The 24,886-nt window shown below is 38.3% G+C and overlaps 1 protein-coding gene across 2 annotated transcripts in view; it reads right to left on the bottom strand.

Moving 5' to 3' along the window:
• Positions 1-307: 307 nt before the first annotated feature.
• Positions 308-24,886, bottom strand: part of LRRC20 (leucine rich repeat containing 20) — a 69,908-nt gene continuing 45,329 nt past the window's right edge. For both annotated transcript variants that reach the window (XM_063307507.1, XM_063307508.1), the window contains exon 5: positions 308-1,178. In XM_063307507.1, coding sequence (XP_063163577.1) covers positions 1,033-1,178 — 146 coding nt within the window. In that variant the 3' untranslated portion in view covers positions 308-1,032. The remainder of the gene's footprint in view (positions 1,179-24,886) is intronic.

The following is a 24,886-nucleotide window of genomic DNA, read 5'->3' on the forward strand; positions in this document are numbered from 1 at the left end:
GCAGAAATGGCTCTACCACAAGCTGTCAGTTCAAGTTGTACTGTACTGTAACAATGAATGAGATGGAAAACTCAGTAACTGAGGACAACAAAAGTCATCTTGGGCTTCTTTCTTTAGGGTGAGATTAAGAAACAGTAGGGCATTTCATCTCAAGAAAGGCACAACTAAAGATGCTTTATAAATAAAGGGTACAAAATCCACAAATACACCTTCCTAATGTCACATGCTACTGGAAGCATAAACCACTACACATCAAATCACTGCAACAGATTTACAGTAAATATTGGGTCATACAGCACAAAAATTATCAAAGAAGTTACTTCCAGGTACATGGTGATAGTTTGTACTAGAATTAGATTTATATCTGTATCTTTACAAAATCTCTTAGCTAATGGGTTATATTTTATACTCTTGAGACTACATTATTCTTTAGGGTGGTCCTGGATCTGGATCTGTATTTTGTCCTTGACTTAATTTCCTTGTCCCTGGCAAACACTGTAAGCAAGGAAACAAGCACTTATTGGTTTTCGTTACATATAAATGTAAAAGATACCGTGAAAGAATGAAATCTAAATTCACACAACTTGGAAACTGTTCTTCTTTTTCTTCATGAACTTGCAAGCAACATTCCCACCACTGATTGATTTCCTCTTTTGTCAGCTACAGAACATGCCCATCCACACTATCTAATCATCTCCCAGGGACACAATTGGTCACTTCGGCCCTTCCTCTTTCTCTGTGGTTATGGACTAGAAAGGCCAATGTCCTCCCAACACTCCTTTTCCCCATTCAGTGAAAAGTGCCCTCTCTAGACATGTATTTTCTATGGATCCACAGTTTAGCAGATAATATTTCTGGCTGCTGCCAGCATCATTTTGCAAAAAACCACACTTTTTGCAACTCTGGAAGCTCATAAAGCTAACACATGCAGCGCAGTGCAGCTTGGGAGTGTTCTAGCTCAGCAAACACGGCATTTTCTTTCCCTCTTTCACTATGACCTCCTAGGGCTACAAATCCAGGTCAGACATTGCTTCAGACTTGAGGAACAGCTGGAGACGTCAGAAGGTCAAACTTGATCAGCGGCTTGGCAATCACCCGAACCTCCTCATTTAATGGGTTTGATTTTAAGTTCACACACTGGAGAGACTCCATTGAGGCAAGCTTCTCAACAGGTACATCTGTCAGAAGAAGAAGCATAATGTGAATAATTTCCAACTGTATGCCAAACGGCAAAATTTCAGGTAGTGAGGAACATCTGAGATGGCTTTCTCCAATCTGGCTCTCCCCAGATGCACTGGGACTGCAATTCTCAGAATTTATGGCCACCACAGACTTAAATGGTTGGAGAAAGCTGATCTAAGATAATTGACATCCCCCATCCAGCACTATTTCTTTTTAAAAAGAGAGAAATAGGATAGTGTTACTAACAATCATGCATTCAAAATATTAATTTGAAGTGCATCTGAGGAATGTAATGCAATGACAAAAAGAACAATACTTCATAAATGCTTTTATATGCTTTTCCTGCAGAAGGCCCCAGGTTCAGCCTTGGGCACCCTTAGTTAGGGCTGGGAAAGACTCTTATCTTACACACATTGTAAGTCACGGCCAGCAACTTTTCAGACCTAAGATCCACCTTTACCCCAAAGATGCATTTGAGGACTCACTGCATACTTTCCTTTTAAATTTACATCTGTACAGATTCAGGGCAGTTGCAGCCACCCATGCATAGGAAGGCTATAAGCCAATTAATGCACTTTGAAGCCTGTAAAAAGGTAAAGGTTTCCCTTGACGTAAAGTCCAGTCGTGTCCGACTCTAGGGGGCGGTGCTCATCTCCGTTTCAAAGCCTTGGAGCCGGCGTTGTCCATAGGACACTTCCGGGTCATGTGGCCAGCATGACTCACGGAACGCCGTTACCTTCCCGCCGAAGCGGTACCAATTAATCTACTCACATTTGCATGTTTTCGAACTGCTTGGTGTGCAGAAGCTGGGACGAGCAACGGGAGCTCACCCCGCCGCGCGGTTTCGAGCCGCCGACCTTCCGATCGACAGCAATTATTTAGACAAAGCTAAGCCAGATTGACCTCTAGTTCAGTTTAATAAAAGGCAGCTTCCTATTTTCCTGACTATTAAACTCACATATGGATAGAAAAAGCACCTTTATTAAAAAAAGAAACTCCCCAAGCCCTCAGATAATATTTTAAAACAAAACCTCTTAGTTTTAAATAAGTATTTATAACAATGTTATGGACATAAATATCTGCAAATACTATTCAGAAGACTGAAAAACACTTGGTTTTGCCCTGTGATGATAAAACAACATTACAACCATTTAATAAGAAACAAAAGGGTTAGGAGTTACAATTAAACAAAGAAATCACACAGACCAACTACAAATATGATGGCCAGTTTTAAAGGACAGTTATGGTTATAACATAGGACAAGATTTCCTCAGTCTTCAGATGAAAATGTGCATTTAGAACATAGCAAACATCCAATGGGGAAAAAAAGGAAAATTTTCCATACAGTCTTTATGCCACATACAGTGAGATTAAATTTATTCCTATTGATGAGTGGTTTTGTTCTTATACTCTATAATAGATCTATCCCATTTCAGAAGGTCAATGTGTGAGCAAAGAAGTTCTCAGTAACTTGACTGGGTGGCAGATGTGCTTTGGATTTCATCTCCTTAAGGCAGGGTTAAGGCTATTTTCCCTCATTTAATAAACACCCCTATGTAAGTTCAATGTTTTTGTCTAGCTTTTTCAGTGCAGTGCAGACAATCTGTTCTAAAACCCTTGCTCTACTCAGAAATCCATTTATGATGTTCAGTTTTGTATCTGTTATCTTTCCAGGAGCTTTGGTTTTAAACACATATAAAATGTTCTGGGAAATTGCTGGGGCTGGCAGCTATGTCAAGCCTGCCTACTGAGAAGATCAATGGCGATTGCCCCAACAAGTCTGGAAAACAGCAAGGAAAAAGAGACAAATACATTTTTTAGAACTTATATAGAATCAATTTAACAGCTATGCTCCAAATTTCCTCTAAGGATCTTAAGGCAGGAAGAATCGGCACCTCCCTAAAAATGTGCCAATGTTCACCACTGAGTGTTGCATAGATAAACTTGAGCTCTCATACAGAGGGACTGAGGCTGCTTCTGGGACATACATTATAAAAGAAATGTGGCTCTAAGCTTTCCCCAACTTGATGCCTTCCAGATATATTAGGACTACAGCTTCTAAAATTCCCTGCTGGCATGACTAACTAGGAAAGTAAGGGAAGGTATTTTAAGCACAAGTTTGTCTAGAACAGCACCAGGGTATTAAGATTAGTCATTTTCAGGCATTCTGTCTTCATGCAATCACCTCAATACCAAGTCATCAATTGAACATCTGCAATGAAAAGTATGAGTGCTACAAACACTTGGGGATTTATTGTGTAGAGATGGGAATTCCGGCTTCTTGGTGGTTCTCTGTCCACTCTGGAAGTGAACTCCCAGTACCTTCATGTCAGGCAGAGACATTTTGGCTTGTGAGCTGGCTTAACTGCTGACATTTTAACTAACGGGTGACGCTTATTTCTTCGTAACATCAACGCATTTGACTTTCGGTGGGAACATGGCCAACTGAGCAGCTGTGTCTGCGGGCTCTGAGGGCAGAACTGACAACACACACTTTTTTGGGGGCTCAGGCAAGCTTTTTCCTGGAGCCCAGAGCTTTTTCATGAATAAAGAAAAAGATCAGAATCACCCCATCTGCTCTCCTGAATGCCATCTTGCAGCCAGAGAATTGCAGTTTTTGCGATGATCTGATAAGAGATGATGGGAGTTGGGGATGGCACCGTTTCCTAGTTGCATTTGTAGCCTAGGAAAGGTCGAGCCACCCCATTTCTAAATCACCCAATTTATTTATTTATTTATTTATTTATTTTTATTTAAATGAATAAATGAATAAATAAATAAATAAATAAAGTTTAGGTACCTTAAGATAGGCTTTCTACATCAAGAAAAAGTGGACTCTCTTGGTGCTTATTGTTATTTCTGGATTAATTTCTTTTTAAAGTTTTTGCTTGTTTTCCCATTTAAAGATTAAGGAGGACTGAGAATAAATAACTGCCTTCCTGTTGCCATTTTTGTACTGAATTTGAAGGATTGAATATTTCCTACACATTGGATTTGCCGTTTTGAATCTTCAGCTTTCTGTTCAATTTCTTTGGGACCTGCTTGTTAGCGCTCTTTCTCTTGTGCCAATTTTATTCAAAACTCGTCTATTAACTCATTAACTCCTATCTGTGTGAGTCAACTATCTAGGGGGTGCCATAATCTACTGCCTGAAACATGGAGGATTTCAAAGAGCATTTTTCAGAGTTTTGTCGTGAGCTTAAGCAGGCCTTCAAAGAGATCTTTTCAGAGTGCTGTCAAGTTATTCTGCAGAATATTCAGGAAGAACACTGGGGAAGAAATTATTTCAAAGTGTGTCATCTGGCTGAAGACGTTATGGAGGAAGATGAGGATTCTCAGTCCAGAAGCTAGTTAGCAGTTGGGTGTTGACATATCAACATTCTTGCCTTGAGAAGCTCTAGCTCCTAGACCATCTCCTGCATTAGCAGGATGACGGACTGTCAGAAAAATCGAAGGACAATGGATTACACTAAGAAGTTGAATAAACATCACACAAAAAGACAATGGCAAACCATTTCTATCCTTTTGTTAAGAAAACTCCACGGTTATCTCCATGCAGTCACCTGGACTCAAGCTCAACTTGTGATTGACTTGAAGGTACTTGCTTCTGAGTAAACCTACATTCTGGATGGACCTTATTTGTGTGGAGGGGGCCATCCTACAGCTTCAAGCTCACCATGGGAAGGTGACCCAGTGCAGGGAACAATATCTTTACTTTGTAAGCTCATGTGAGCCCAGATAGAATGATGCGGGCTGGCCAACTATAGCTCTATCTCTCCCCAGTTATCTGCTTTTTTTAAAAAGGGAGCTATTTCCTTAGTTTACATAATGGATTCAGAACCAATTGCTGTGTAATTCCTATACTTTAGCTACTGACAGCAGCTGGCCACTCAAGATGCATTATTTCAAATTAGCAGAGCAGGATGGGGGGATTTTTATGGAAATCGCCATAGACTGTGATTTAGGAGGTCAGCATAATATTTGCTTATAGTTGTAAATCTGCATTTGTTTTGAATGTTTAAGTCTCTATGACACGGGAAGTCATTTCCTTCTCTGTAACTTGTACTTAGTCCATCACAAAATGCAGTATTTTATGAACTTGGGCTGAGTTCCTGCTGTATTTCCACTGAATTTGACAGCTGATGCCCCAGAGATGCACTACACTGAGTAACAATAAGTTTTGGCGCTTGACCCAGATAAGTAATTAGGATTGTTGTTGTTGTTGTTTATTCGTTTAGTCGCTTCCGACTCTTCGTGACTTCATGGACCAGCCCACGCCAGAGCTTCCTGTCGGTCGTCAACACCCCCAGCTCCCCCAGGGATGAGTCCGTCACCTCTAGAATATCATCCATCCATCTTGCCCCTGGTCGGCCCCTCTTCCTTTTGCCTTCCACTCTCCCTAGCATCAGCATCTTCTCCAGGGTGTCCTGTCTTCTCATTATGTGGCCAAAGTATTTCAGTTTTGCCTTTAATATCATTCCCTCAAGTGAGCAGTCTGGCTTTATTTCCTGGAGGATGGACTGGTTTGATCTTCTTGCAGTCCAAGGCACTCTCAGAATTTTCCTCCAACACCACAGTTCAAAAGCATCGATCTTCCTTCTGCCTTCCTTATGGTCCAGCTCTCGCACCCATATGTTACGATGGGGAACACCATTGCTTTAACTATGCGGGCCTTTGTTGTCAGTGTGATGTCTCTGCTCTTAACTATTTTATCGAGATTTGTCATTGCTCTTCTCCCAAGGATTAAGCGTCTTCTGATTTCCTGACTGCAGTCAGCATCTGCAGTAATCTTTGCACCTAGGAATACAAAGTCTTTCACTGCTTCTACATTTTCTCCCTCTATTTGCCAGTTATCAATCAAGCTGGTTGCCATAATCTTGGTTTTTTTGAGGTTTAGCTGCAAGCCAGCTTTTGCACTTTCTTCTTTCACCTTCATCATAAGGCTCCTCAGTTCCTCTTCACTTTCAGCCATCAAAGTGGTATCATCTGCATATCTGAGATTGTTAATGTTTCTTCCAGCGATTTTAACTCCAGCCTTGGATTCCTCAAGCCCAGCATGTCGCATGGTGTGTTCTGCGTACAAGTTGAATAGGTAGGGTGAGAGTATACAGCCCTGCCGTACTCCTTTCCCAAGTAATTAGGATGGCACACGCAAATATGCAATAAGGGAAAATCTTTGGGCTTGTTTGAAAGAGCAAGCAGGGTCAGTCCTGGTTCGTAGGGCATGGCAGAGCTCTGGAGCTGAAAGGCAATATCTGATTTTGGCTGCCCATCAACCTCCTGGGGATATTCCAATCCCTGGAAAAGATGTGTATCATTTATGGTGCTCTTGACAAATGCTACATGCACACCCATGTGTGCTCCATCACATTTTGCCCTTCCACTCCAGAGCTCTGCGCAACCAAGTTGGTTTTAGTACTTGGATGAGAGAACTCTAGGAAATTCCAGAGCTACAAACTAGACTGGGAAGTCAAAAAACATGCCTAAAGAAAGGAATAGCAAACCACTTGTGTACTCTTGTCAAGAAACCATATGGATGTGCCCAGGTAGTGTCCAAGAGTTGAGTTCAATTCCAAGGAGCTTTTTTTCCTTTCTCGCAGGGGGTGGGGGGAATGCCTAAAAGACTGATGGCAAACAGACCAGAAATCCCCCCTGTCAAGTGATCAACAGATTGCAACTAATTAATTTTGCTTAGTGGTCTTTTAATTCTGCAGTGTTCATCTCAGCAGACATTCATTAGATCAGGCTGAATATTTTTGCTTTCAAATACTTTTTTTCAGCTAAACAACACAAGACCAGGAAATAGGAGTGTATTGATAGCATTGCTCCAGAAAATGTAACTTAAAGTTGGCACTACTCATAAACCAGCATGCTGAACAAAATCTAAAACACTACTTCAAGCCCCTTAAGTATTTTATACAATGCCCTAGCTTGTATGCATGCACTGAATACATGCATTTACTGCTATTAAGCATGCAATCCTTTCTAAAGAGAACATTCTGAGCATTTTGACTGCAGTGCCATTCAGTTGCTCCCACAGCTATTATTTTATGTCTTTCCCTCACTCCCCGCCCCCCACGCATCTCATCTGCCTTTTGTATCTTCTACATTCTTAGCAGCAGTCTCATTTGGAGCGGGCAGCTACGAATACCATACAATTCACAGCATTTTATTTAGTTCTTTAAACGCTCTTTCCTTGACACACATTAGATTTGCTTTCTTCCCCATAGATGCTTGGATTATGTGAGGATTTTAAGAGGTGGGGGGAACAATCACTATGAAAAAAACCCCAAACAAAAAACTAAACAGAAGATATGCACTTCCCCATAGCGCAAGGTTGCAATATTTTGTCAACTCAACGTGTAGGTGAACTGTCACGGATCACACACTACCTGTTTCTCCGTAAAGAAAAAATGTTAGGTGGAAATCACGGAGGTGGACAGGCATGAATAAGAATGTTCCTCTAAAATGAAGGTGCATGAAATTGGAAAAGGCTGCATTGAAACCAGCCCTGCCTCCTTGAAATTGGATAAAGTAATGAAGGATCACTTTGCCAATGCCCTCTACTAATATTGCTGTGAAAGATGCTTCCATAATGTCCTTGTTTGTACTTGTCTGAAGTAATGACTACATGCCCTTCTTTGGCACTGCAGGCTTAATAATGCAAGAAATTTCCGTTGGCAGAAGAGGAAAGTTCTGCACGAAAATCCACGTAATTCTAAGGGCAGAAAGGCATCTCCAAGATGAGCCTGAAGACCAGCAGTGAGAAATTCACTTCAGGTTAGTGCTTAGTCTTTCTCAACGGGATCTCTTTCTAGTTTAAAGCTGAGCAATTCTATCCAAAACATAACAGTCTATTTTCTACAGCAAGTGGTCTTCCAACTATATTATGGTTTTACTGTATTTTTGGCTCTTCTTAAATGTTGGTATATGAAAGACATTGTCTCTTTCGGGCTCTGTTGATATTTGGGTTGTGATAATGCTGAAATGGAACTAAAGTATGTATAATTATTTATTTTATGTATTTATTCGATTTCTATAGCCACCCAGAGTCACTTGCTGAGCTGGGCGGCTATAGAAATCGAATAAATAAAATAAAATAAATAAGCAGGAGATAAATGCTTGCTTTCTGATTGGTCACATTAGACATCTATGCTTAATATTTTTGCCATAGCTGAGTATTCTCAAATAACACTGGGTCATTTTCTTGTTGCTCCCCAACAGACCTTTTTTTTTTTAAACAGAATTGGAGACCAATTAATCAGCAGGTGGCAGAACCTAGCTCATCTTTTTTGAGCTTAGATGCTAAGCAGAGTTGGGCCTGGTTAGTTCTTGGAAGGAGGAACACTTTACCAGGAACATCCAGGTTTATAGACCAGACTGTTAAATAAACATTCAAATCAAGCATTGAAATTAAATCTGATAAAGGAATTGCTGGAAGAAACACATGAATGTATATATGTAATGCATAAAAAGGTGTGGAGCTTTGTGCAGCCACAACTGCCATATTGACCCTTTGGGAACATTCCCCCACCGTGCCCCTGAATCCAGATACAGACCTAGGTCCAAGTGCAAACAAACAGATGCAGTTTAGCCATGGGGGAATCAACATTAAATACCGTATGTCCATGCTTTCTTTGGAACTTCAGTACAGTCAGCCGTTTGCTGCGTCGCATCCAGTGACACCAGCTAATTTAAGCCACTGTGTTTGTTGTGCCTTCCTTGACTCTGGTTGTTAACAATTTCACATTACAGGGGAGAATGAGCCTCAGAAGAATAATGAACACGGAGGACTTTAAAGAAATACGAGCCAAGTCAGGAATACCTCAGAAGACGTGCTTAGTATTCCTGTTACGCTTCCACTTTATTATCACTTTATTTTCAGAGGCTTGCAAGATTCATGTCAGCCCTAGAGGTAGACCAGATCAAAAAACTAACTCCACAGGAAGATTAGACCACCACTTTATTGAGATAGACTACAGTAACAGAATCTTGCAAGCCTGATTGTATTCTGAGATGCACTTTGAGCACTGTTTGATTATTGCTTATCTGAATAAATGAGTGAGTCCGTCTTTCACTGCAATATGTAAGAATTTGGGCATAATTCTCAATTGTAGGGAATATATATACTATATAGCTATAGTAACAGAATCTTGCAAGCCTGATTGCACTCTGAGATGTACTTTGAGACTTGCAAGATTGATGTCAGCCTTGCGAGGCACAAGCAGCACACCCAGAAGTCCTACCTCTAACTTTATTGTAAGGTTACATTAACAGCAGTTACATTAACAGAATCTTGCAAGTCTGAAAGTACATCTCTCCCCCCTCGCCTTCACAGTCCAAGAAACTAGGGAGGGTCTCTTCTGAGGCATTTGCCATGCCCCCATTCCTTCTGCAGGCTCAGCTGCATCTTATCTGACCATTGGCTAGTCTGTGGCTCTTCCTCCTGTCTCCCAAGGTCGCCCCCACATACCATTACACATACATTGTGATTAACCATGATTTAGCCATGGTTTGTTGACTAATCCAGGATGGCTGGGTTTGGACTTCATGCCACAGCACATTAGCTATAATCTTTCCCTTGTACTGGCATCATCCAGCAGCTCTTGAGGAAGACTTATAATTAATAGCATAAGAGAGTCCCTTAAATTCTCAGTGACTCCAACTGAAGCATCTTGGATGGTAGGGCTGGGAAAGGACTCTGCTGATGACCACATAGGGTAATTGCTGGTCAGATTAAACAGTACTGCACTGAAAGCCGGTGGTATTCTCAGGCTAAATGTAGGTGCAAAAATCCAGAGAGCCACTAAGTGGCAGCAAAAGAGATACAGCAAAGTCTAGCTCTTTGCTGCCATCTAGTGGTTATCCCAGATATTGCAACCCAGATCTGGTAGCCCTAGTTTTAAGGGTAGTATGTTGACTCAGCCAGAGAGATTGGATTCCCAAAACACCAAAACCAAATACATGTGTTAGTATACAGTATGACCCCAGATTATGCCTTATTGCTGTAACTTTGTCCTGCATGTAATGCAAGTCTTTTATTAGCTTTTCCAGTATTGTGTTACCTACTAAAGGAACTTTATTGGACACTTATGGATCATTACTAGTTTCTGAACCCTAATCAGCTAAAACTGTCACAGGTCTTCCTGCCTCTGATGCCGAAACTAAAGAATAGTTGTGCAGTTAATATTCAATAGGACTACCATAGGATGAATATTTTTTTATTGCTCCTTTGTTTCATGATGTGTCTCTTCACTATGTCTAATTATTGCAACTGAAAGAAGCAAGACATACAGATTGAGCAGTGCCAACAGGCGTGACGGGGTGAGCTCCCATTGCTAGTCCCAGCTCCTGTCAACCTAGCAGTTCAAAAACATGCAAATATGAGTAGATTAATAGGTACCGCTTCGGCGGGCAGGTAACAGTGTTTCGTGTAGTCATGCCGGCCACATGACCACGGAAGTGTCTACAGACAAACGCCGGCTCTTCGGCTTTGAAACGGAGATGAGCACCGCCCCCGAGAGTCGGACACGACTGGACTTAATGTCAAGGGAAACCTTTACCTTTACCAGAAATTGTTAAGAAAGATATTTTATCAGTGTGGGCTCAGATCATTTTTTCTGTTGAAATTTTTAAACACTCTTGCATCTTCATTTGTTTCACAATACCCAGATCCTTGTGCAAAGTACTTTTAATATTCAAAGTGCATCACAGCTTTTAAAATGTTCAGTCTCTCAAAAGCAGAATAATTGGGCATGGTAAATGAAGCAGCAAGGCAGAGCCCATACAGTGAAGGGTTAGAAGTCTCAAAAGGTTTTCACAGAAGTCCTCTAAGGTATACACACCCTCCCTGACTTGGTGTCACTGCTTGGTAGTTACTGCTGCCACCACCTATTTTACAGGGGGCACCTTACTTGGTATCCTACCCCTGCTCCCAGATTGTGAGAGTCATAGGGCTCTCCAAGCCATTACTCTATTATTCTCTACCTTATTTCTAGAGGAGAAAAAGGAAAAATGGAGGAAAAATGAAATAATTTCTATATTGCAACCTCCTAGATGTATAGCAAGTGGTTTCAGCCTTTCCTCTGCTCTTTGGGAGAGAAATCAATCTTGCATGAGATATGCAAAATCAAACTTTATTAAAAAAATAACTTAAAGGATGTCTTACACAAAGCCCAATTTGCAAAAAGACACGTAGTGCTCTGTTATAATTAGCGAGCTAGATTTTAAGATCATAAAAAGTTAATGCAAAGAAAATACATCTTCTCTAAAACAGTCTGCAATTAGATAGAATGTGCTGCTTGGGCAAATAAATAGGAATAGGAGAGAATTAACCTTTTAACACAGAAGAAATTCAAACCTAACATGACATTTAATTACAGTAGTTACCCATTTGTTAGAGGTATTCTGAATGTTGAAGCAAAGTCTTTGGAGTTTTTTGCCCCTGGATCTCAGCTGGCTTTTTGGGGTACTTCCAGGGACTTTTAACTCCATGTGTCTGGAGTTCTGTCTCTGATTTTAGAACAAAGCGTTTTTCTACCCAGGAAAAGGAAAAGCAAAGGAAAAGGGCATCTGCCTTTGCTTTACATGACATAAGTCATGCCTTCCTCCTGCTGATTTTGCTGGAGAGGAAGAAAGGTTTATTCCCAGTCCAGGAAGTTGGGCGTCATTCTTCTGGATACTGACCAGGGTCACAACAGCAAAAATTATTGCTCTTCTAAACTACTGCACAGACCTCTCTCAATCTGATACTCAATCAGTTAGACATCTTACATTACCTGCAAAAAGGGGAGAGAAAAATGTAGGGTATATCTTGCAATCTTGAGACTTGCAAGATTGATGTCAGCCTTGCAAGGCACAAGCAGCACACCCATTGTAGAAATGGGTAGGGTATATTTGGGGCGGGGGTGTCATGAAACAATGACTTCCTTCTCTCCACAAATATTTAGGTCATCAAAATGCATCAGGATTTCTCCATCTAGCTTACATTTAAATGGATAATTATAACAAATATGACTATGAACAGAAGGCACAGTCTGTTCCTGATCCATGACTGAATAACCAAGGGCAAGGGTGAAATGCAATTCCATACAGCTACTGTTCCTCCCCACCCCTTGTAACCATTCCTGTCCTTCCTTGCTAAGTAAACTCTCTGAGATCCATGCACCTTCCAGTAGGACAGCTCAAAGAATGGTGCTCCAGCCAGAACTATCTCCATATCCTACATCCTTTCCTCACTATGCTTGTTCTCATGGTGAAGAACACCACCTAGCTACCAGGGGAAGCAGTTACAAAGCTGCTCAGATCATCTGAGGAGGAGATGGGGCAAGGGGCAATGGTGCCTTGACCCCAGGATGCAGGGGGTAACTTGGAGGAGATGAAAGGAGGATGAGGCACAGCTTGCAAGATTCTGTTACAAGAGTCCATCTTAGTAAAGTATAGTTCTAGTTTTCTTAGGTAGTCTGCTTCCTGAGCTGAACAGCCTCGGAGGACTGACATCAATAAGCAATATGTGCCCGAACAACCGTTTACAGAAATGAAGTAACTCCAGATTAAATATGAAAGCTCCATATTCAGTTTCACCCTCTGGAAACTGAGATGACAAGTGCAATTCAACAAGAAGAAAATCCTTTCCTCCCTTTTTAAAATCAGCTCTGCAATCGAGCTTCTATGCCAGCCAGACAGTTCTTCTTCAGTTCTACCAGTGGTCTTTTTTCATACACTGTAGTACTAATAAAATAAAATAAAATATTTGCTCCCATATAGAGAGTGGTTATTTTGAGTCATTCCCCCTTATCTGCTCATGCATAGTCAATTAGTCGTTTTGGGGAAAAAATGAAGCGGCATCACAGCAGGATAGCAAAATCTGTCTTGGAACATGAGAACAGCAGCCGCAAAAAGCAGTGGATATTCATATCACAACAGGGGTTCGTGGAAAAAGCTGGAATATTTATTATTTTTAACTGCCTTATTTTAATAGAACAGGCAATTGCAACAATTTATGACTGCAAGGAAGAAATCAATGGTACCTGGAGTAAACAACAGAACAGTCTAGATTATTGGAGTGACAGTGGTTTCAACCAAAACCATGCCTGTAGGATACAAGACTTCCCATGCTGATGAACATTATTACCACTTACAAAAACTGATCTTGCAAACTCATTGAAGTTTGATATAAGCACTGAAGTTAACTAAAAAGAGAATATTTAAATGTTTAACTCAGGGCTTCATACACATTCTCAACAACACTTGCAACAATAACACAGATGATACTAATCCCGGTTAATATTACTGTCTCCAGACTGTAAAAAAGGTCCTGAGAAGCCAAAAAGGAAGCCTTTAGGAGTTTCTCATTTTTCTCATGGCTCTTCAAAAAAATGGGAAAGTTGAGAAAAATACTACAAGATTTCTGAATTTAAAATGATACATAAAATGGTTAATATGTGAAAGAAATTGGTTTGAGGTCAGGAATAATATAAATGAAGAAATGGACATGTGAAAGTTAGAGAAGCTTGTCTCAATTTTTATAAACCAGGAACATGCTAAAACAAAAGAGCAAAAGAAGCAGAATTGCTGGAAGTGAAAGTATTTCTGATTCACACAATGATACTATTAAACTACATTTCATGAGGCAAAATAAATATGGTTCCCTCTCCTCCCTCTCCTTTATGGTTCCCACAAATCTCTTTCCCAGTTTTTAGCTGAAAAAAAATTGTTTAATACAAGTTCACAATGTCTATAGTTCTTCACTTTAATACAAAGTTTATGGTTTTTAATGTTAAGTTTTTGATTAATAGGTAAACATGAAAAGATGCTACAGTCATTAAGAGTTTGGTAATAATGGGTAACTAATTTTAAAAAGAAGTATAGTTATTTGTTCAGATAAGCTTTATTTTTTCAGTGTTATATCCCAAACCTATTTTTGGAGCAAACCAAGTTATATTAATTCAACAGAATATTTTTCCTTGTTTATTGGACATCTTAGAGAATATTTTAAAAGGTTTCTCAATTTCACTATGCTGGAAGTGTATAATCATGTTGAGTATGCTTGACATACTGTCTAATATGGGCCTATACCACTATTGTTCATTTCGGTTAAATAGCCATAAGTTTGTAAATATAGTTTTGGGAAGAAGAATAGGGTTTAAAGATGTAACATGATCTTAAATTATATACTGAGATTCTGGAATGAAGAATTTTGGGCTTATCAAACAAGAGGTTATGGCTTGTGGGCCCCAAGGAATATTCTATTTTTTTCCCAGGTGGTTGGACAAAAGATACTCAAGAGGCTGGTGGGTGTTAGGAGACCTGCCATGTGGCAGATGCCCCCCAAGTGTCAAATTATTTTTGACAGCCAGTTTGGTTTAGTGGTTAAGGCACCAGTCTTGAAACCAGGAGACTGTGAGTTCTAGTCCCGCCTTAAGCATGAAAGCCGGCTGGGTGATCTTGGGCCAGTCGCTCTCTCTCAGCCCAACTCACCTCACAGGGTTGCTGTTGCTGTAGGGAAAATAGGAGGAGGAAGGAGTATTAGGCATGCTCGCCACCTTGAGTTATTTATAAAAATAATAAAGACGGGTTTAAAAAACTATTTTAAAAAAAGATAAAACAAAGAAAATTATTTTGTTTTGATGGAAAAACAGCACCATCCCATACTTACAAACTTGGATCAATGATCCATGTTTGCTCTCTAGATATGTGTTGGACCTCTATCAATATAATGGAAAAACTGACCAATATAATCAGTGGGGTTAAAGTTTAATGCTAGACAGAAAAATGACCTGACTTTGTATGGTTAAAAATGTTTTTCTCTCTTTTCTTTCTTATATTTCCTGTTGACTTTTGGTTTTATTTTTATTTTTCTTTTGCATATTGAAGTAAATAAACTAACAAACCTTTTAAAAATTTAAAAAGGCAGCAACTAAACTCCATTCCAGTTCTGGGGAGATTAACCAGTGCCTATTAAGCAGGCACATTTAGCTATCGAACAATCCAGAAATACAGAAATCATATCCTCATTTTGGTACAGGATAGTTAATACAAGATGCATTTCTCTGCTTCTACTCCTTGTTAAAATAATAGCTCTAATTAGTATTAACTTCAAATGAAATCTGAGTCATTACTTGCACACAAGACCCCTTGACTTAGCCACACAGAGGCATTGCAATAGCAACCAGGTAAGAATTTAAAAAATGGATAGCACTTTGTGAAATATCGGCAAGGGACTGCAAATTTATCAGGGAGCTATTTATAAGAATGGCAGTCCATCATTCATTCAAAAACATTAAAATAGGACATACAGTAGATAACTCAGAACCTGTTTTCTGCTTCCAAGTTCAAAGAGACATTTCTGTTAGAAAATACCAATGATTCTGCCATTTTTTTGAATATGTGCATTTCAAAATACGGACCTTCATTTCAAAAATAATAGTCAGTGATGCCCATTCAGTTTGTTTGTGCCTGTTATGTTTGTACTGACTGCAATGTTTGAGCTGCTGCTGGATACTGACATAAATTACCAAGGTGTGCAGAATTATGTTCTTCTAAACAAACCAAATGTCTTTATGCCTAAAATCAACAGGGCATCGCCAGTGTAAATACTGAAATTTATCACTACATGCAACAGTATAAATTAGTAATTGACATTTCTTTGAAAGATGGTATTGTGCTATTTGGAAACATGAATAAATTTGCATTTAGATGTGTTTTCTGCCATAAAACTGTTTTTTAAGTATGACATGGTACAATTGTGGAACAACAGATGGAATTTTGCTGCAAATGACCATGCAACCAAAGAATCATATCAAACTCTGATGCAATTAATCATCCAAAGTGTGTATGTTGTATGTATGTATAAATAAAACAAACAAAAGAAAATAACTCGCTTGTGTTACTGGACGGATTTATAGAGGTGAATCCTGGGTACCAAGAAGAACATGGCTAGTTTATACTCCATCCTAACAGCTCGGTCTGCTACTGCAGTGCTGAACACGGAAGGATTTGCCCTCGAGTTGACTTAAAACTGTCTGGGAGGAATTCAAACTGCCATCTGTTTTTAATTCCATTGCCTATTCTTCTTTTCAAAAAGCCAGAATTCTTGACTCATTTTATTATTTAGTACTTACAACATTTAAATTATGTTACAATTCATATTATTCCCCTTCTTGGCCCTTTAATCACATCTGCAGATGGGAAATTGAGGCTAGATTCACACAGTGCTCTAAAGACAAAATGTGGTCAATTTAGGTTCGGCTTAGCGTAAGGTGTAAATCACTATGGTCTATAAAGATGGTTTAGTGCAACATGTCAACCCAGCTGAAGTGTCAAGCAGCCCAGACAAGGTAACAAAGGGATCTTTGGCCTTATCTGACCTGATACACTTCAGATGCACTGGGCTTTCCGTAGCCACCCGCCATGGACTTTTGTATCAGGCTGGAAAAAGTTGTGATAATTACAAACAGAAGCAGACTAGAACTATTACAAGTGAATAGTGACACACAAAATATGCCATTAACAATATTACAAGATGACTTCCAACTTTCAACAACAAGAATATACAGCAATTCCCATAATCAATCCCTTACTTAATAAAACTTTTATTTTAAAAAATATGCCATTACCATATTAAGACTGTGCAGTGCTTTGGATTTGATCTCTAAAAAGTGCTTTGGCCACTGCAGGAATGCAAACGTAACATCTACCTGCAACACTTTAAAGCAGCTCTGCCTTTTTGAGTCCTTATTGCCACAGCTGCAGAAAAAAAAGCAGCTACTTTAAGGTGGTGCAAATGGATACTACCTTTGTGTTCTGTGAAGTAGTCTTGGGAGACCAAATCTGAAGCACCACATGGCTCTAGAGCAGATAATCCAAGAAAAGGCAACCGAAGTTGTCATAAAGGCTTTCATTTCCACCTTGCTGATGGCAGGATTCAGCATCTGTCCTATAAAAAAAAAAGCCAAGCTGAAATTCAGTATTCAGTTTCACAGCCAATTTGCCTAATCCAACCCAAGCCTGATGATCAGTCTGCCCACCAATCCTTGGAACTGGGGGAGACAAGGCAGGATGGTCCCTGTTCTCTTTGTATCCTCCCCTACTGAAGAGAGAAATATAAATGATGGAGACCCCCCCCCCCAATGTCTTCATTGCCAGTTTGTAAGGAAAGGAAATCAGAGACATAACCAAGAGCAGATTTGGGGGTCCTAATTTGGCACTGATCTCTTGGCCATTGATCTCTCTGGCACAAGGAATGGCAATGAATGTCACCACCCTCAGATTCTCTTCTCTGCCTGAGAACATCAGAATCCCTAACTTGCACAGAAGTAGCATGCTTGGGTAACACTGAGCTTTGGCCTCTGGTTGTAGCTACAGGCTTAAATGTGTCAGAACTCTGGTGCTGGAGAAGACCCAGAGAAAACAAGCAAACAGATCACAAACACATTGATCCAGAATTTTCACTCAAGGCACAAATGACCAGGCTCAAACTGTCAAATGTTGGAGACATTATGTGAACACCCAGTTCTCTTGAGAAGTCCAAAATGCTGCCAAAAAGTTAAAGGAAAGAGCAGAAGAGGATGACTAGCAGCAAGGGGGATGGACTCTACAGTACTGTGACAGCAATGAAGGCACCACTGAGAGCTAAAGGTTAAACTGAAGACAGATCATCCTAGAGAGAATCTATGCGGTTGCTAAGAAATTGACTTGAGAACACTCAAATCACTCAATCTGTTTTCCTTTTGATTACTTCTCAAATCTTCCTTTTGTATTTATTGGCTTCCAAGATTATGTTGTGCTCTTCTAGTGTGGTCTGCAGCACATTCATATACTGTTCTGTGACTCCGTTTCTTTTTGATATTTTGATCCTTTCCTATTGAATCATCACCATTAGGCAGATACTGTACTTTTGGCAAATTCATTGGTTTTTATTTTCCTGGGTTTTACCTTCTATCCGGTACATATTGTACTTGATTTGAGCTTCATGCTTCTTATTAATCCAAACACTCTTCCTTCCGTATGGGCCGAGTGATAGTTGAAACATTGGTCAGTGTGGGTTGGCTTTTCTTAGACAATAGTGATTAGCTGTTGATGTATTTTTATGAGGACATCTAAGAAAGCTAGGAAAAGTTTTATTCTTTTTCCACTATGTATTTTATTGATTCAGGTGCTGCAGGAACTCTTCTAAATCCTGTTCGTTGTAATCCCAAAGCAGAAACATCTCATTGACATACCTTATCTACATGCTCGGATTCTCTGTAGCTGTTGTTAAAGCATTTCTTTCAAGTTCACCTGTAAACAATTTGCGTTATATCAATAATAATGGTGACCCTACAGTTATGCCATCCATTTTTTCCTAGTTTTTGTCATCATATTGGAAAAAAATTATGCACCTGCAAATGTTCAATGAAGCAGAAAAATTCAGAGAATTAGTGAATGATATATGGGTGATGAAAAGTTCTGAACATGGAACAGAGCATTATGTGGTAGGTTATGAAACACTTTGCATGAATATGGAATTGAAGTAGGTTGCTGAATGTGATAAGGGTGGTATAGATGGAAGTGAGGCGTACAAAAGAATGAAAGGGATGCTTCAGCACTGAGAAGAGTGTAAAGTAAGGAGGTGTGATGTCCCTTATATAATATTTATAATAAGATAAATATATAAGGAATGCTTGTGGTGATGGTAGAAATGGGGTCATAAGTACATGTGTTGTTGGCTGAGAACCAAAATGATCTGCACTGAACGTCAAATAGAGTGCATGGTAAAGTAAGTATGGGCTTGGAAGACATTTCCTGAATTTGAGTGGGATAATAAAGTTTTGCAAGATATATGTAAATACTGAAAAAATCAAGCAAGTAGATTAATTTGTGTACCTTGGTGAAACATTTACTAAAAATGGGCGAACAGATGTATACATGTTGAGGTGTATAAATACTGGTAAAAAGTTAGCAGGTAAAATGTGGTTTATTGCAAGGAATGCATGCTTGTTGAAAGAAACAAAATGGCTGCATGTAAGAATGTGCTTCCACCTGTTTTATTATACTTGGCAAAGAAGTGAAGGTGATAGATACTTTGCTTTCCTGGACTGAAGAATAAATCAAGTTGGACAGTGCACTGGAGAAGTAGTAGAGATCAACTCCAGTGGGGAGAAATTTCAGCAAGATCATAATAAAGACATTTCAGTGTCAAAAAACAGAAAAATGACTGCAGTGCTTTTTACGTGTTTTATGGCTATGAAAGCAGGACACTGAAAGAAAGATGATAGATGCTTTTGAATTATGCAAGCAAAGACTTACATATTTTGGGCACCTGATGTGAGTGGATGATGGACTAGAAAAATGATTATATTTGGCAAGATTGAGGGAAATAGAAGGCAGTTGGGCAAGGCAACTGACAGGATCAAAGAGATTACTGGAATATCCTTGGAAGAGATATGACTTATTGCCAAAGACAAGAAAGAGGGTGGGCATTTATCTATCAGTCACCACTTGAATCTGACTCACTAGCATGTAATAGCTAATTAAATATTTATTTCTGTTGAAAAGTAATAAAAACTTTTCAAAACTCACTCACCTCCCATACATCTAAATAAATTAAAAACCTACTATTCTGTGGAATTGAAAAAATTCCTTTTTAAAAAAGATCATACTAAATTTATCTATACACTTGGTTTAAAATACAGCACACTGTCACAATATTGGACCATCTAAAGGACTAATCTGAAGTGCAGTCAAATTGAACTAAATTACTACTTTTGTAACATCATTGAGATTAAAGCAGTAAATGTAGTAACAATGCAGGGAGAAGCTGAAAATGACATACACAGAGAGACTCCTTTCTGAAAACGATCCCTTAGTGCCTTTGATTTCTTTCCAAGCATAATTGGTATTCTCTATCTTAAATAAGAGCAAACATTTCCCCAAATTACTAGGAAAATATAGTACAATATAAACGTGCAGCATCATCCAGCCTTATCCTCTCCCTGAAGGAGAAACTTGTGTTTCTAAATACAATTGCCAGAGCAATGTATCTAGTCCATCATCCACTCACATCAACAAGAACAATGCCTCATTATAAAGCCAATGCAGAGTCGTTGGGAGTCAGGTAGCCTACAAATTGTATGTATGTATAAATAAATAAATAAATAAATAAATTTGAGATTATAAACTCCTTGTGGAGCTGTCTTTATAACCTTTTTGTAAAGCACATGCATATTCAAGTGACCACAAAAATAATACATAATACACACAAATAACTGAGGACATTGGGCTGGATCCTTAGTCATAGTTAAAGTAGAGCAAGTGAAATTGAGTCACACTGATTTCAATAGGTCTGCTCTAAAATGATTGCCTAGCTGCTCTGACCTAAAGGTACCTATAAAACAGATCTGGAAAATTATTCCTGAATTCCTTTATAAAAAATTAGGCCTGCCTCTTAAAAATACTTTTAACTGAATCTAACAGGTATGACTATTCTGAGCTTCAAATATTGAACCAAACTCACTACTGTACAGTGGTCTGGACAACACGCTTAATAAAGTTACCATCTTGGAAAAGGTACTTTCAGTAAAATATTTGCTAAGACTAACATCAGCACAGCAGCAATTTAGTAGTTAATCTGAACTAGCAGAGGTCAGTTGCACTTAATCTGGTCATCTTCAGATAAAGTAGTTAAAATATTTCTACATCAACAGAACAGGACCAGAGAGAGACAGAATAGTAATATACAATTTTTATTTATAAATATCATTTTTAGCCTTCAACTTTCATCATGGGCGATCTCTCAAAACTAACATATTCTAACAAAACCCAACGATATGGTCCCGAAGCTGCCCTGGAGGAAAAAGCTCATATTTGAAGCCAAACTATTCTAAACATCAGATGTGTAGCTATTTCATATTAATATCCAGTATCTTTTTCCTTTTTTCTGTTGGGTAAATTCCTGCAGAGCCAGCTTTTAAATTTTTCATCCAGTGTTTAATATTTCATATTTTCAGGCTGAATCACAGAACTAAATGTGATTCCAGTGTGAAGTTTGGTTGAGTTCAAACTTAAATTAAATCCTTATATTTGAAATAATTCCTTTTCTCTTTCTTTCCAGGATAGCAATATTGCCACAAATCTGGCCAGCTGGCTTGCAATACCTGTTGCCTGTATTTCAGTGTTACCCTAAAACATATCTGGTTCAAATGCAAAATCCAAAGATCCTCCATTATTGTTGTTTTCAACCATGATAAACATAGATTTCAGGAAACCTGATTCCTAAATGACGTAGTTGGGCCTTTAATCAACTAATTACATGTAACTTTGATCGGCTCAACCCTCTGGCCTCCACGTCAAAGGCTCTGCTGCTAAAATGTTTCTGTCTTTCTCTTATATTGATTAACGTGTACCTATCCCCCTGTGGTTGCAGGCATAATTTTGGGAAAGCAGAAGACTTCAAAGTCAGTCTTAATCAATATCGCCACTCTTAGTGCTGCCTTCCCCCCCCCCCACAGTAAACGTGCAGCCAAGAAAAAGTTACAGGTTTTAAAGGATAACTTTTCCTTCTTTATTCTAGAATATATTGCTAATACCTTCCTACTCATACGATCATACATTTCCTACTGTCACACTCATCCAACTCACCTGGATCAAATTTCCAACTTCTCTAGCTATTCTATAAAAAAACGATTTGGTCTCCTCAGGTTCTATTTTAAGCAGATGGTGATAAATGGTTTCCTGGATGAATTTGGATTTTGGGGTAGTCATAATTCATCCGCTGAATATTATGTTAGTGGGTCTCAAAGCACCATAGAACTAATAGCCCTCTGGACAAAGAGTGACCAGTTCTCTTTGATCTTGCTGATAATAATCTGTAAATTACTGTGATACTAGGAAAGCTACACTAAATACTAAAAGCTATTTGTTTAATCCCTTTCTGAGGTTATGAACTTCACTACTGTCCGCTGAAACATTTAGCACTTTTCTACAACAATCATCAATTATTAATTGCAAAATAACAAAATCCTTTGGTAAGGATGAAAGACAGCAAAGTCATCCAGGAAATCACTAACAAACAAACCAAAGAACTGAGCAGTATCTAGAAATTTAGAGGTCTCTTACTTAGTGGAAGCAGTTTGCCATGAAATAACGGGCCAGAATTCCTACATAGCACTATAAGAGACAGATCACTAATTCCAGCATGCGTTGGTTGACTTACTGCACATAAAGGTGACCCAACCAATTAATGAATCTAAAGAAGCAGTTTCTTTTTCATACTGTCACATTACATGTTGGATGACTTTAACTATGAAATAAATGAAACAAGCATCAAACTTTGTTCACTCAGATCTGCTTTATATGTCAGTAGAACTCCAGTGAGGCTCTGATAACATTCATTAGCAAAGATACAATTCAAAACATCCCAAAAGGGGCATGTACTTTTTATAGAACTGTATGCCAGAATCTTCTCTCCCTGAGCATTATTTCCTTTAATACAAATTTGGTATTTTATCTGGTGCTCCATATATTTTTATATAGAGAAAACATTCTAATACAGACCTGGTGCTTCAACATGCTTTTCTTGGGAGAGAGTTGATTCATAACTAATACCTATTTTGAATATAAAGTTTTTATATTAGAGAACAGTTCTGAAAAAGTTACTGTTTTGCCTATTGTGTAAATCCATGGTATTTTTATTAATCTTTACATAATTCAGAAAATCGATAAAAATGAAGATTTTTATTAAAAAAATCAGACTTCATACCATTAGGTTTTAGACATAATTGATAAATTTAGGGATAGGTATTTTAGGTTGCATATGTTCTCCTTATCCTAATTGGAAAATTGTCTCTTTTATCTCAAGACAAAAGAAGGAACAATAAAATTAACAATTCCTTTTAAATTTGGAAACAATTGAGATTCTAATGGATATGCTTCTGGACATACTTAGAAAAATGAGAGATCTGAGGTTCTTGGCATTTATTTTTTAAGAAAGAAATATCAGATATAGATTGGCTACTCCATTCTGCCTAGAGGTCTTTGCGGATGGTGTTAAAACTTTTGTATACTCAGTAAATGATGACAATTAAATGTTTCAGTTACTGGCAGTGAGAGAATAGAGGATAAAAAGGTCCAGAACAGAGAGAAGATTAAAAGCAGATGCTGTCTCTTCAGGAATTAATTTGACAATTGATATCATGGATCAGCTAAATATATTTCCAATTAATGTGAATGGACTGATTAGCCCATTTAATAAGGAAAAAGGTTTTTTTGAAGTTAAAAGTGGAAAACACACATAAATGTCTTCAGAAAACTCATATTCAAAAGAACAGCATGAACGTGTTGGTGTCAAGCCTTGAAAAGTTCAGGAAACAAGAACCGCCTGGATTTCTTGAAGTATATTTATTGTTAATAAATGAAACAGAATCTTGAAAGGCTGTCAAAGCTGTTCTCTAGATCAAGTTATACCTACCATCATTAAGGCAGAGTTACTCTGAGTCTCTTTTCCACACTTTCCCTCTCTCCTGGACTAAGGAATCTTTTCTGTAATAATCCAACTCCCTCCTGTAATGGTCTTTCTCCCTCATCTGTGTTTCTCTGCAATATGCTACAAGACTTTTCAAGAATCAGATCAAATCTTTATTATGGTCAAAGACTAGCATAAGACTTTTCAAGAAATTTTGATTAAACCATTACCCCTAGTAATGAATAAGATTCAACAGTGTTAAGTACTTCTTTCTACATGGCAAAAAGCTTTCAATTCTTTGATATGTAAATGAATGACTCAACTGTTCAGAGGTATACAGACTATTTATTTACTGGAGGCTATAATATAGTATTTGCAAAGAAATATAAAGGCCTTTTAACTGAATTAACACATTTTGAGTAGACTGGATTTGTTTTGAAAAGATTCATGAAGGATAATATCAGATATACTGTATTTTTAACCCTATTGACAATATAAATCAGAAGAGCAAGAAAGTGGCCATGATTTTTCTTGATACAAAAAAGCCTTTGACGATTTGGAAGGGCCTTTCCAGTTTAAGACTCTGAAGAATTGAACTATGGGTCAAATTTTCTCAGATGGTATACCAAATTAGCCTTCTATATGGTAAAAGGTGCCAGGACACTTTATGCTTCTTATTGGAAATCACATATAATTCCCTCTGTGGAAGAATGCAAATTAGCTTGTGGGAATATGCTTTGATGTCCAAAGTAACTCTGTTCTGAAAAACAAATCTGATTCAGAATTCAGTTCAAGCTGGAAATCAAATCATCACTATTTTGTTAGCTTAATAAAACATTTGATTTGTTGATTTAGTTTGTGGCAATAAGTGTGTGTATCACTCTAAAAATATTTGAGTTTAGGTACTATGGTTTAGTTTATAAATGAGAGCTTCTAATAAAATAGGTATTATGCTTAAGCCCTCTTACAGAAGGAAATAATCCATTTCCTTTAACCATTAATATGTAGAAAATAGTTGATATTTATGAATGATGAGCTATACTTTATAATGGTCTACAAGTCCTGGCATGGAGAAATGTGTGGTTTTAAAAACATCTGCACTGCAAGCACTGATAGATATGGGTAAGCTAGCTTTCCTTAATTGCTTTTTAACTTGATTAGTCTTGCATTCTCTTTTTTAAAAAATAATTTTATTAAGAATTACAGATGAAAAGAATAAAGCCAATACAAACTACAAAAAATACGAACAGAAAAATACAAGAG

Source organism: Candoia aspera, chromosome 6, assembly GCF_035149785.1.
Source record: "Candoia aspera isolate rCanAsp1 chromosome 6, rCanAsp1.hap2, whole genome shotgun sequence".
Classification (NCBI taxonomy): domain Eukaryota; kingdom Metazoa; phylum Chordata; class Lepidosauria; order Squamata; family Boidae; genus Candoia; species Candoia aspera.